Source organism: Hermetia illucens, chromosome 2 (assembly GCF_905115235.1).
Source record: "Hermetia illucens chromosome 2, iHerIll2.2.curated.20191125, whole genome shotgun sequence".
NCBI classification, from domain to species: Eukaryota; Metazoa; Arthropoda; class Insecta; order Diptera; family Stratiomyidae; genus Hermetia; species Hermetia illucens.
Genome location: NC_051850.1, coordinates 69,127,416 through 69,140,269, shown reverse-complemented (window position 1 = coordinate 69,140,269; position 12,854 = coordinate 69,127,416). Strand labels below are relative to the sequence as shown.

General features: G+C 41.3%; 1 protein-coding gene across 3 annotated transcripts in view; it reads right to left on the bottom strand.

The window, feature by feature from the left end:
• LOC119647432 overlaps window positions 1-12,854 on the bottom strand; it is a 281,759-nt gene that overhangs the window by 164,702 nt on the left and 104,203 nt on the right. For all 3 annotated transcript variants that reach the window (XM_038048343.1, XM_038048340.1, XM_038048341.1), the window contains exon 4: window positions 8,703-9,178. In XM_038048343.1, coding sequence (XP_037904271.1) covers window positions 8,703-9,178 — 476 coding nt within the window. The remainder of the gene's footprint in view (window positions 1-8,702; window positions 9,179-12,854) is intronic.

Genomic DNA, 12,854 nt, shown 5'->3' with positions numbered 1-12,854 from the left:
CCATCTTTCAGACAATTCATAGATACCATCGCGCCAAAAATTGGCCTGCTTGGCCGCTATCCACTCATCGAGCCATTTTTAAGGTTTTGTTTGTAAAACAAAACCTTATTAAAATCGGTTTACTGTCTGTCTGTCTGTCCGTCACACGCATTTTTCTCGGAAACGGTTGTAGCAATTGGCACCGCATTTGGTAGAAAGGTGGGAACTGTGAACGCTCACGCATATAGTGAGTTACATCCTTTTACGTCGAATTTAAGGGGGGGTCCCCATACATGGAAAGGGAGGGTGTACATTTTTTTTTCATCAAATATAGTCATGTGGGGTATCAAATTAAAGGTCTCGATTAGTACTTTTCGAAGCCAGTCTTAGTTTTGACATTTGTTGAAAAGGTGGGGGGTGCGGGGGTTGAAAGTGGTCATTTTTTTAACGAACCCATTCTCAGAAACTACCAAACCGAAAAATCTGAAAAATCAGGGGGCTGTCACCATATGGTGCCTAGGCTCCAAAATACCCTCCATACCGATACCTGTTCAAATAAAGTTAATAATAGTACATTACTATAATTTTTAGTAATTGACAGGAAAACCCCCCTTAGGTTCACCCTAGAATCAGCAATATAGGCTACAGCATAGAGCATGATCCTGCGAAATTTGGTGAAAATCGCACTATTACTAACAAAGTAATACTAGGTCAAAGCTGTCGCTTCTCTGAAAATTCGAGACTATGAATGTCAATATCACTTGAAAGTGGCTATTTTCACATAATATATGCATATTTTACGTGCTACATGCTAATGGGACAAATGCACACCCAAATCTCTTTATAAAAGAAATACACAAAACCTTTCATACCTGAAGCGTCTAGCTTCCGGTTTCCCGACTTGTTTGAGTTTGTCGTAATTGGAGAAGTGCTGGTCAGCCAAGCCATGCTGCATCGACCGGAACAAATGGTAATCAGAAGGAGCAATGTCTGGAGAGTACAGCGGGTGGGGTAGGACTTCCCATTTCAACGTTTCTAGATATGTTTTAACGGGCTGTGCAACATGTGGACGAGCATTGTCATGTTGCAAAATAACTTTATCATACCTTTGCTTGTATTGCGGCCGTTTTTTCTTGAGTTCGCGGCTGAAACGCATCATTTGACGTCGGTAGAGTTTGCCCGTGACCGTTTCGTTCGGTTTTAGCAGCTCATAGTATACCACACCCAGCTGGTCCCACCATATACACGGCATGATCTTCTCACCATGAATATTCGCTTTGGCCTTCGATGATGAGGCATGGGCGGGGTATCCCCACGTTGCCCGACGCTTGGGATTATTGTAATGGATCCACTTTTCATCGCCAGTAACTATTCGATGCAGAAAACCCTTCCTTTCTTGCCGTTGGAGCAGATGTTCGCACGTGAAAAAAACGGCGTTCGACGTCTCTTGGCTTCAGTTCATACGGAACCCATATTCCAACCTTTCAGATCATTCCCGTTGCTTTTAAACGGTTGGAAATGGCTTGCTGAGTGACTCCAAGTGTTTTTCCAAGTTCTTCTTCCATTTGCGAAGGATCTTGATCGAGCAATGTCTCTAATTCTTCATCTTCAAAAATGGTTGGCCGTCCGGCGCGCTCTTCGTCTTCCAAGTCAAAATTGCCACTTTTAAACCGTCCAAACCAGCTCTGACACGTTCGTTCAGATAGAGCATGGTCACCATAAACTTCCACCAAAATGCGATGACTTTCGGTTGCTTTTTTCTTCATATTGAAATAATGAAGTAGAACTCCCCGCAAAAACACATTATTTGGCACAAAATTGGCCATTTTCGTTGATGAAAAAAGTATTGTTGTTTACACTTCAATTAAATAATTTATACTGACGTTTGTCCTATTGACAGTAGCTTTCCGATGAATGTTTGGAAATGTGGATCAATGGAATAAAAAACAAGCTACGCCATCTATTGTGAAAACCGACAGAACTTATTTGTAGGCCTAATATTATAATCAATATCAACCTCTGAAAATAATCGTCGTTTTATAGACCTAATTAAATGCAGCTAAAATCCTGTATCACAGATTTAGACTCTAGGAAATTTTGCATCAAGAATACAAATTTAACCTTGAAGAACTACAAAGTATGCAATAAAGCTAAAAAAGATGTTAGGGCTCTTGAAAAATATATATACAGACAAACGGTATGCCGTTTCCTAATGTCATTCTGAGCAAAAAAATTCACATTTTAATTTAAAAAAATCCGTCTTTAAAGTACTTAATTCGCAATAACTCAAAAATTATGACATCTAAGGATCGTAGCTAAGAGTTCACTCACAAATGTTTGTATAAGACTCTTCTTTTTTTTCTTCAGCCTTTGTCCCTTTCACAAGCGAGGTCAGCTCGTCGTGATCGGTTTCGCTATTTTGTCCTATCAAAAGCCTGATCTGAATGCAATCGGGAGGCTTTCAAATCCCCATCCAGTGTATCAAACCACCATTATTTCGGTTAGCCTTGTGGTCGCTTAATATCGATTTCGATGTTCAGATCAATCTTGGCAAATTAATTCTCGACCTCTCTACCATCGATGACGTCCCTCACGCAATTTTTGCACCCCATATCGATCGCGGATATCTTCATTTCGGATGTGATAAAAGCATGTTACGCCACTAGTTCAACGCAACATCTTCATCTCCATTACCACAAGCGCCGTTCATTGTCTTTTATAGTCGACCAACACTCAAAACCATAGAGGGCGACAGGGCGTACAACATTGCGGTTAATTTTAGACTTGATACGTTTGTTGATACGTCGATCACAAAGAACACCTGTTGTGGGAGACCACTTCATCCAGATTGCGCTAATGCCTGAAGCAATTTCATAACGCAGCTCTATTGGCTGATAGCATTTTTGGACAAGTTGCTGGAGATCATTTGTGCTATTAGACGCTAGGAAAATATTCATAAAGCAGTGTATAGGGCCTTGAGGGTTGGATGTCCCGTGTGACAGTATCCATAATAAGAACAAAGAGGAGTGGTGGGAGGGCGCTTCCTTGGTAATCACCAACAGAAACACGAAGGGGTTTTGATACATCCGCCTTACTTCGAACTTTACTTTTCGGATCGTGGTAGAGCAATTGAACCCAGCGCATGAGTTCTTCTGGCACTAAGTGTTGTCGTAGAGCGTACCAGATGAGTTTCTGTGGCATACGGCCAAACGCTTTCTCTAAGTCCAGAAATGCAATCTAAAGAGGGCGATGCTTCTCACGATGTTTCTCCGTAAGTAACTCTACAGCGTGTATTCCCAGTAGTTGCGTAATTCTTAACAAACCCGTCTTCATTCACGGTTATTTAAACGATTTCGAGAATTGTATGGGGAAGTAGCCGGATCAGACGCTAATTTGAACATCCTGCTGGACTACCTTCCTTTTTCCATATTGGAACTGTGGCACTTCCTTGCCAGTCAGATGGTGTTCTACCTTTTTCAATAACCCGAATGAAGAATTCACTGAGCCACAGTGTTGGGTCCTAGCTCTTCGCATTCCAGAGCCCAGATGCGATGTCGTCAGATTTTGTTGCTTTCCCCGATTTCATTCGTCTTATTGCTTCCTCGATTTCAGTTGCGCTAGCAGGTGGAACTGCTTGAAATGTTGGAAATTCTTGTGTAAGTCGAAGATGAACAATTTGTATAGGATAAAGAAATCTTAGCTAATTGTGGCAGTTAAAGGGTTAAGAAATGGAAAAAAAAATACTTTGTACTTTTTGCTTAGAATGACATGAAGAATCACTTGGCATACGGTTTTCCCAGTAGTTTTCAAACGCCCCGTATGAGCATGTAGTATTTTGCCAGAAAAAGAAATTTGATAAAATTGAAAGGAAACAATTCGAATTTTAATTTAATTTATTTTACTTGGTCGGTTTCCATTAGATATTACTTAATGAAATTGGCCACATATGGCTCGAATTGGCATTTTCCTAAATGGATGAAGTCAATATATAAATAATCTCGTAGCCTAAATCATGTCTGTCACGCTACAATTTTCCGAATGCAATCTGAATTTTATACTCTCTATGGTTCCACCACTTTTATGTGTTACTAAGAAAGAAGTGACGTCTTTACATTCAGCTGGGTAATGAACAAATTTGAGTGCCACCGGACTTCCTTCCTTTGCGGGTGCAACACCGCTATCAGTTGCAATGCGCAACAATACGAGAACAATATGCATCTGCTGATCCCTTTTCACTAGCCAGAGCTAAGCATATAGGAAAATCCTCGCAGCCATTCTGTTTAAAAGTAATTCGAAAGGGGTTGTGGTTCGGCATAGTAGTATCGGACATGATTTGAAGTTTCAAATAATTGAACATATTCCGGTTCAAGGCGTTCTTGTTTCGCTCTTAATACCTCAAGCTTCCTGGTTTGCACTCGAATATGTTACTTTTCTTCGCAGCGTTACTTGGAACTTGTTTGGATCAGGTTTCTTGAATGGTATTGAAAGTGAGTAGTAATCTCAGGCACGCAATGCATTTAGATCAACTAACGTATTCATGGTTAGTTCGTACAGATTGCTCGCACTGTTGCTCATAAAAGTATTTAACCATCACACCTAGTTATCTAAGTCCCTCGTATTTAGTGGTAAATAGAGTGGAAAGTGGCTACTCAATGGTTTATTTTACATAAAGTTCTCGTAAGGGTAGTAAGTATTTTACATTCCGAATTATTTTAATAGGAACCAATTATCTTCTTTCCATTTCAGCTTTCTTCATTTCAAATGTGAACATGGTGTAGTTGAACTAAGGGTGTTTGCATGCGAGTCTGCTTTGGGCATTAAAACCATGTTTACGAGAAAAGGTAGATGTGGCGATTAATGGAGCGGCTAGTTATTTCAGATCGATCGCGAAGGCAAGACTGTAGATCCAGATCGTAATAATCTTCCTAGTTAAGGAGAGAGGTAGATTGTTTGAAATCCTGTGACTATACGGCTCAATCCAAAAATTTCATCAGACCATTCAGATCGTTAGTTTTGTGGCGGCGCCTCACTATTTTGAAAACGGCCATCTTATTAGAGTACTTGGCTCTCTCTCACAACTATATATATTTAAATAAACTAAAGTTTTCAGTAATTCAAATAGGGAAATCAATAATCCAGCTAAGATTTATGTTTTCTACGATCAACGTATATATATTTCTTATCGGGCAAAGATATATGCACATTTTTGTTGACAGTTGATGTATTTCCCATTTAATTCTCCACATTCCGCTTATTCGTATAATACACCTCTTGATTTCTGACATTTTGACAGGAGACTTGATTTTCTTACCCGCGTGTCCGTTTATGCAAGTTCTACCGGAAGCATGTTTGGGATGCGACTATTACCATTATCACAAGTGGCAAACTATTCTACCATAGTTAAGGACTAAAGTGTGAACTGAGTTGCTTACTTTGGGTAGATATTAAAAATTGGAGCAAATAAGTTAAAACACTGAAGCCAAAAGATTTTCGGAATGTGATCTATTAAAGTTTAGGGAAATGAGCGGTGATATTTCGGAAGGCCATAATTCAAAAGTGATCCTTTACAGTATTGAGTATTACAAGATGTACAGAGGTGCTAGCTTTACATAACACTCTGGCAACTTATTTTATAATGGAAAGTTTTGGACGACAGATGAATTGGGTACGATGACGATCAAGCTTTCGAGTGGTTCGTTGATGCTTTGTAATCTTTGCAACGACAAAGACCAAGCAATTACCTCTCCAATTTAACATTAACATTCAAAACGAGTACCCTTCTTTAGAATCTTCACACCTATCCTCTTCTTCCACTCTCTGAGAAATTTCTTGCATTCCCAACATTTCCGAACGAGCGCTAGCTTGGAGGAACAGTCCGCAACCGCATGTTACGTTAATTAATCATTTTATCTACAAGGGCCAGAATTTCACCGGTGATATGTGATATGATTAAGAACCGTGGTGAAGTATTCTTTTCACCTCTTCAGTTGGTCGTCATCGTGTATGAGGAGTCGACGGTTAACGTCATTCATAGGATCATCAACAGATTTACGATCACATGCAATTTCTTACCTGATGCGGTATAGACTTCTGAAATCATTGGGTTCTGCAGTATCTTTCGCTTCCCTGACCGGCGCAATAACAAATTCCCTTTTGTCCTGGCGTAAATTACATTGAATTTCCCGGGATTTCGCTCAGTCTCGCAGTTCGAGCGCGTCACGCTTACCATCGCTAGCAACGGTCAATAGTGCCTTCATGGGCAGCTTGAACAGCAGATGGTACTCCGATTGCCAAGTGACAGCTGGACCATATAAGTGGTCGATGTTGAATTTACACACAGCACATAACAATGTGAAGAGTAGCGATCAACAGATGGTGATCCTTTGGAGGCCGATGTAAGCGCCCCCCCCCCCCCCCTTGTTACGTACATCCAGAAGCCAACTCCTAAATCTACTGTTGATCGCGACGTGGTCGATCTGTTTACTCTTGCGGTGTCAGCCAATTGAAATCCAACTGACCTTATCATAGGTTCTGTTCTCGAACAATGTGCCACCGATGACGAGGCGGTGAAAGTTGTAGAAATCCACAAACCTCGCACCATTATCGTTACGGTCGCCACGACCGTGCTCCCTCATCAGATATCCGAGCAAGGTGTTATCACTTTAGTCCTTAGCATTCAGATCTCCCAAGACCATCACAATGTTACCTTTAGAGGCTAAAGTACATTGCCGCAAGCGGGAGAGGAGTATTCTCCAGAGTTCCGCCATCTTACTTCGCTTAGGTCCAGAATTTCCAACTTATATCGTTGGAATTCTCGCTCGTATTGCAGAAAGCGAACATTCTGGAGATCCTCGACACCGTTATGGTGGAACGTGCGAACTTTCTAAAAACCAATCTTAGTCCGCTTTCGATAGCCGAAAGTCGTCGTCTGAGTTCAGGCCCTATCCGAGGCGTTTTGCCATTCATATCCTATTCAGTCGCTTTTTACGACCAGCGGGGAAGACTTTGAGTGTATTCTTAAACCCCAACTCACAGATCATAGGTTCGATCATTCCGACATAAAACAGGTGTGACCGACATACAGGCAGGCATTGGATGGATTCCAATAGGGTTTTGTTCTATAAGAAACCTTCAAAATGGGTAAAAGTGAGTAGGTGCTGACGAGCTTCACAATGTATTGAATTTGCTACCTTTGCTAACAAAGAGACAACAATTTTTGTCAATGCAATTGCGTTGAGTTTGTCTATGGGCATGCAAAAAAGGCTCCGTCCCAAAAAAATACAAGACTTTTCAACTAAATCGACCAGTTCCGGTTTTCAAATTCTCATTCTATTCACATAGTTATACAACCATAAATTGAAACTGTTATGTTGGAATAACCGATAACATGTTTTTCATAAAACTCTCGCTTAAATTATTAATTTATATCTGGCCCCGATGTTTTGTAAAGTATATAAATTAGATCGAAAAAGACAAAACCTACCAGGCCAATATTGATTTAAAGCAAACACGAACAAATGGCGTTTAATTGAATTTCCCTTTTCGCTACCCACTGAGAAATAAACTCAAACAGAGGCTCAAGGACTCATCTTTACTTGTTAGATCTGAACGTCTTTTCGCAACGTAAGTTAACCCAATACCAAACGAAATATCTTTCTTTTAACCTTTTAGCACCGGCCTTTGGGATTTGTTTAGTAACTTTGTTTACCACCTTGGTATCTCCTGCCATCTGATTTCCTTAACGTTTATGTATTACACTAAAACAGTAGGATCCATTGGAGCGGGTGCTTAATTGTGGAGCAGAGCTCTAAGAGTTGCAAGACAGTAAAACACACTTGGAAACTAAGGAATTCTACGAAGACCCTTTAGAAACACCCTTATCGGACCTACATGTGTTTCGCAAGATGGGTGAAGAGGTTAGCATATATTCAATAGGAAATTAATGGATCCAAAACACACAACAGGTACATACGAGAACAACGTTATGATACACTCTAGCCCAGGCCAATAGTCAACTGGTCTCCCATTTATTATGCTTCATCAGTTATTCATGAGGAATATCTCCGATTTGCGAAAAGACCATCTCGGGATTCTACGAAGCGAACTACCTAAACTACGAGTATATGGAGAGAATATGTGAAAGCAACTTTTTTGTGTTTAAATATTATTGCAGAAGTCAAGCCGGTGCTACACAGCTAGGGTAAATGTAGGGATGGGGTGGTGGCCAAGGCGCAAACAAATACTCCCTCAGCGAGGTGAAGACTGCAACTGTATATACCAATCAATACCTGTGAATTATCCTGAAGGTCGGCGGCAGATGCAAGTGGCCATGTATCGCCCCTGCAGATGCACAACAGGTAGGAAAATGGGGTAAGCCACGGAGGAATCTGAGCCGCTCAGTGCCCGTGAAAGTTGGTGAAGCGGTCGATTCAGGTGCTCGGCAGCTTATCACTAATCCGCGTCTGCTAATCCCTTGATTCACGATATCACAAAAAGATACCACAATAAGGTACACTTTCACTGCGACACTCTTCCATCTCCGCGTCTTGTAATAATTTATCACGAATTAATAACCTGGACGACGCGGAACATTGGACACCGAGTCGAGTATTCTTGGCGACGAGCGGTAAATTGGTTAAATGCAGTGGAACGGGCAATTGGTCCGCTTGCGTACGAACTAGATAAATTACAATTAGCAACGTACAAAAGAAAAGCACGAATACCTGCTAGCAGTTACACCTGCAGCATCCGACCTGTGACTGGAGCTGGGCTCGTTCGCGGCAACTGCTTCCACCGCGGCGGAACTTCCAACTTCTTCGCGAGATGAATCGACCTTCCGCTCTTCGAAGCCGGCGCGGCTCTCATCGGCGCAGCTGTGCAGCTCCAGCTCACTCTCAGGATCCACGATGGAGCTCGCGTTCAGCGTTTCCCCGCAGGTAGCAGAGCTTTGCTTCGGCTGTGCAGATTCCACAATTTGCTGGCCAGTCGTGGAAGCTTGTGCGTTCCCCTTTTCCAGCGGTGCTTTTTGTTCATCGTTCGCGCTTGGCACCCGTGTGGGATCTAAGGATGCATTTCCCGGATGCAGCGGCTGCAGTTCTGTTTGCTCTTCCGAGTTATCACCGGTGGTCGTTGTATTTCCGTCGTCGGGGCCCTGTTGTCCTTTGTTCGGGGTGTTAGGTGTAGCAGGCAAAGCGAAGCACTGAAATGACATAATAAATGCATTAGCTGGGTACTTACTTAGTTCTGCAAGTGTGAAATAGTGTTGACGGTAAACGAGGAATCATTGAGTATCTCGAAGATATCCTAATTTAGGCGAATCGGTCCCTAATTTTAGATTTCCTATTAGCTGTGTGCAATTGTTCATATAGTGCTGCGTGGCGCGAGAGCGGAAGTGATTGACGATGGTTCATAACAAATACACCACACGATTGGATTGGATTGGAAAACTATAAAAGATATAACCCTTATCTGTTTGGAATTTTTTTGTATTGGCTTAAAATCAGCAAAACATCCATAGATTCATAGTCAATAGCGAACTTGTATAAAAATAACAACAAATATTTTTAAAATTAGTTTCCGTGGAAGAGTTTAAGAAGGAAGCCACATTTAAGCCACAAAGCAATATGGCGAAGAGCCTGGGCGCAATATCACAGCCAAGAAAGAACTGGAAGAGCAAAATATCCTAACGGTTACAGGCCTGCTTGAGATACTATGATCAATAGGTACACTATAACCATTAAAAGGGGCACAATAGTTCTTCAAGGACGCGGTGCGACTTTCCCCTAACAGAATAATAATAATAAAAATATGGTTGTGAAACGGTAATTATATGACACTAGGACAGCAGAGTGAAGTTAAAAAAAAGTTATCAAACATATTCTTATGAAAATAGCATTTTTAAACTTCAAATGCGTTTTTCTCAAAACCACGTTTTCGAAATAGGCGAGCAGAAAAACTCGAAGAGTTTTCATCCGGTCGACGTGAAAATTTAATTGTAACTTCTTCATTTGATTATCTGCTGAAGTATAGATGAATTCAGTAATTGATGGAGAGAATTTTTATAAATATTTTTTTTAAGATAATGCTTTTCGTTGAAAAAGCAAATTTGTCTTCTACGCCCTGTCATTTTGTGTAAAAAATTCAAATTTTCGGAATAAACATTTTTTGGGGGCTCCAAATAGATATAATTCCTTAAAACGGCTCTATCAATATCTGATAATTGATTACTGCAATGGGAATTGCGAAAATTTGGCAAAAATCTATGAATCGTGTATTTGCTATGAAGTGTTGATTGATGGTGCTGTCGAAGACGTCAATATTGGTTTTAGGTTATTTGAAATAGAATGTTCCAGCAAAAGCCTCGAATTGTATATTCGGCACCAATACTTTCAGTAATGGCCTCGTGTGCTGCGATTAGCCCCCGCTAATTTTGGTTCTATGGCCAATAAACACCACTCTAAAATTCGTTTGATAAACATGCAGTGGTGGTAAAAAAGTAGCAGTGTGATACTTTTTATGAATATGTCTCTTGTTAAACGTTACTTCCATCGAAGTGTCAACGTGGTTATAATTTACAGCAGCTCACTATAACAGAACTTTTGTTAAAGTTCGGTCAAAAATTGGTCATTCCACGCAGTAAAAATTAGAGTAGTGAGGAGTTTCTTTACATCGTTTTACTATTGTTTGTCGTTATATAGACCGAGTTTGCATCTAAAACAGTAAGTTTGATAATTGATAGTAGATGAAATAAAATCGAATTTCTTGTTTGAAAAAGTGAGACGTGGACCATATTGTGCTCCCGAGAAGCGAAATTCGATAAAAAAGTTGACCAAGGAGGAAAAAAAATAAAAAATATTTAAAGTTTGCTTTCCTATTCAGCTAAAATGATTATAACTACAATCAAATATAAACAAGTCGCGAAACTGGAACGCTTCAGGTATGAAAGGTTTTGTGTATTCCTTTATAATAAAATATCATTTGAATGTGCATTTGTCCCCATTAGTACGTAGCACGTAATATATGCATATATTATGTGAAAATATCAACATTCAGTCTTGAATTTGCAATAGTACTATTTCCACCAAACTTGGTAGGATCATGCTGTTTGTTAAAGCCTACATTACTAAAAAATTCCTAGTGCTAAGATGAAGTTAAGGGGGGTTCTGTAACCAATTACTAAAAATTATAGTAATAGTATGTTATAACTTCTGAGTGATCACAATCTCGGCAGATGCCGGATTTTACCTAATACTAGCATTAAGTGCGAAGCAAGGCTCGGATGATCCGACCTACTTAAAAACTAAAGGGGCGCTGGTGGTAGTGGCCGGTGGTCGATCAATGGGAGATTCCGTCGAGTACTCCCCGCAACATCGAGCACGTATGCAGAATAGTGTACTTCTGCATGGTTTGAACCAGACTGTATGGAAGTCCCAGGACATCAAGGGAAGCCGTTAGGGATTTAGGTACAATACCTGTAGCTGACAATATTATGGAAACTACAACCACCCGCTCGAGATGCCAAATTTCTTTGATATCTCGAGCCAATGGCTCATAGTTCACCTTCTTCTCCACGTATTTCCGTTCAATATTGCTATTATGGGGGAAAGCAACATCAATATATATAATATACGCACAGCGACTCGTCTTGTCAACTAATAGAACGTCAGGCTCGTTATGTGTTGTATGGCGATCAGTCAGAACTTGCCGGTTCCAATAAGCTGAACTATCAAGTACTGCTTGCGGCTCATATCGGTAGACGGGACATGTGCCCGTGATCAGCCCATGCTTGTATGCAAGAGTTTGATGGATAACCTTACATACAGCATTATGCCTGGTAATGTGCTGCACCGGTGCCATTACAGTACAGCCAGAAATGAGATGGTCCAACGTATCTAACGTCGAACCATACATTCTGCGCTGGTCGTTCTCCACCCGTTCTTTTATGGTGAGCTTTTTATAAGCTCGGCTGGCGACTACGCCCTCCTGAATGGCACACATGAACCCCTCCGTTTTAGCAAAGAACTCCCCAGTACACAGCCATATGTTCGACAAATGCAAATCGACAAATGGCTGCCAAAGACAACTCACGTGGTTACCGTGCATTGCCTTCGACTTCCATTCATCGATCCGCTCTCGATCTTTCAAGTTAAGTGGAGTCAGTCCACAGTCTACCTTACAGGCAGCCGCATGCAAGGGACTCCCTGCTCTTTGCTGTAAAAATAAGCGCGCAACGAGTCGACTTGGCGAAGATGTTGTGCCGCCACGTCAACCACGCCCTTACCTTCGTTGTCCCGAGGCAGGTTCATTAGCTCCACGGCAGACTTTGGATGATGTATTCGGAATTTGGACATAGTTATCCGTATCCGCCGCTGGACATTTTCCAGATCGGTCTTTGTCCACGGCAATATTCCGAATGCATAAGCCAGTGAAGGGATAGGGAATACATTCAATGCGCTTATTTTATTCTTCCCCAAGAGATGCGATTTCGGCACCAGCTTTACACGTCGCACGTATTCGGACAGCAGAGTATCCTTCAGATCACCAACTCGAGCATGGATGCCTTGCATAATTCCTAGGTACTTGTAGAAGTCTATATCGGTCATAGCTTCGATGTGGAGGTCACCAATGCTATGATGATCTTTGCGGATGGCTTGGATTTGACACTTCTTCTTTTTCTTCAGCCTTTGTCCCGTTCACAAGCGGGGTCGGCTCGTCGTGATCGGTTTCGCCATTTGGCTCTATCGAATGACTGATCTGGGTTCAATCTTGAGGCTTTTAAATCCCCACCCATCGTATTAAGCTACTGTTGTTTCGGCCTGCCTTTTGGTCATTTACCATCTACTTCGATGTTCAGACCAATCTTTGCAAGTGGATTC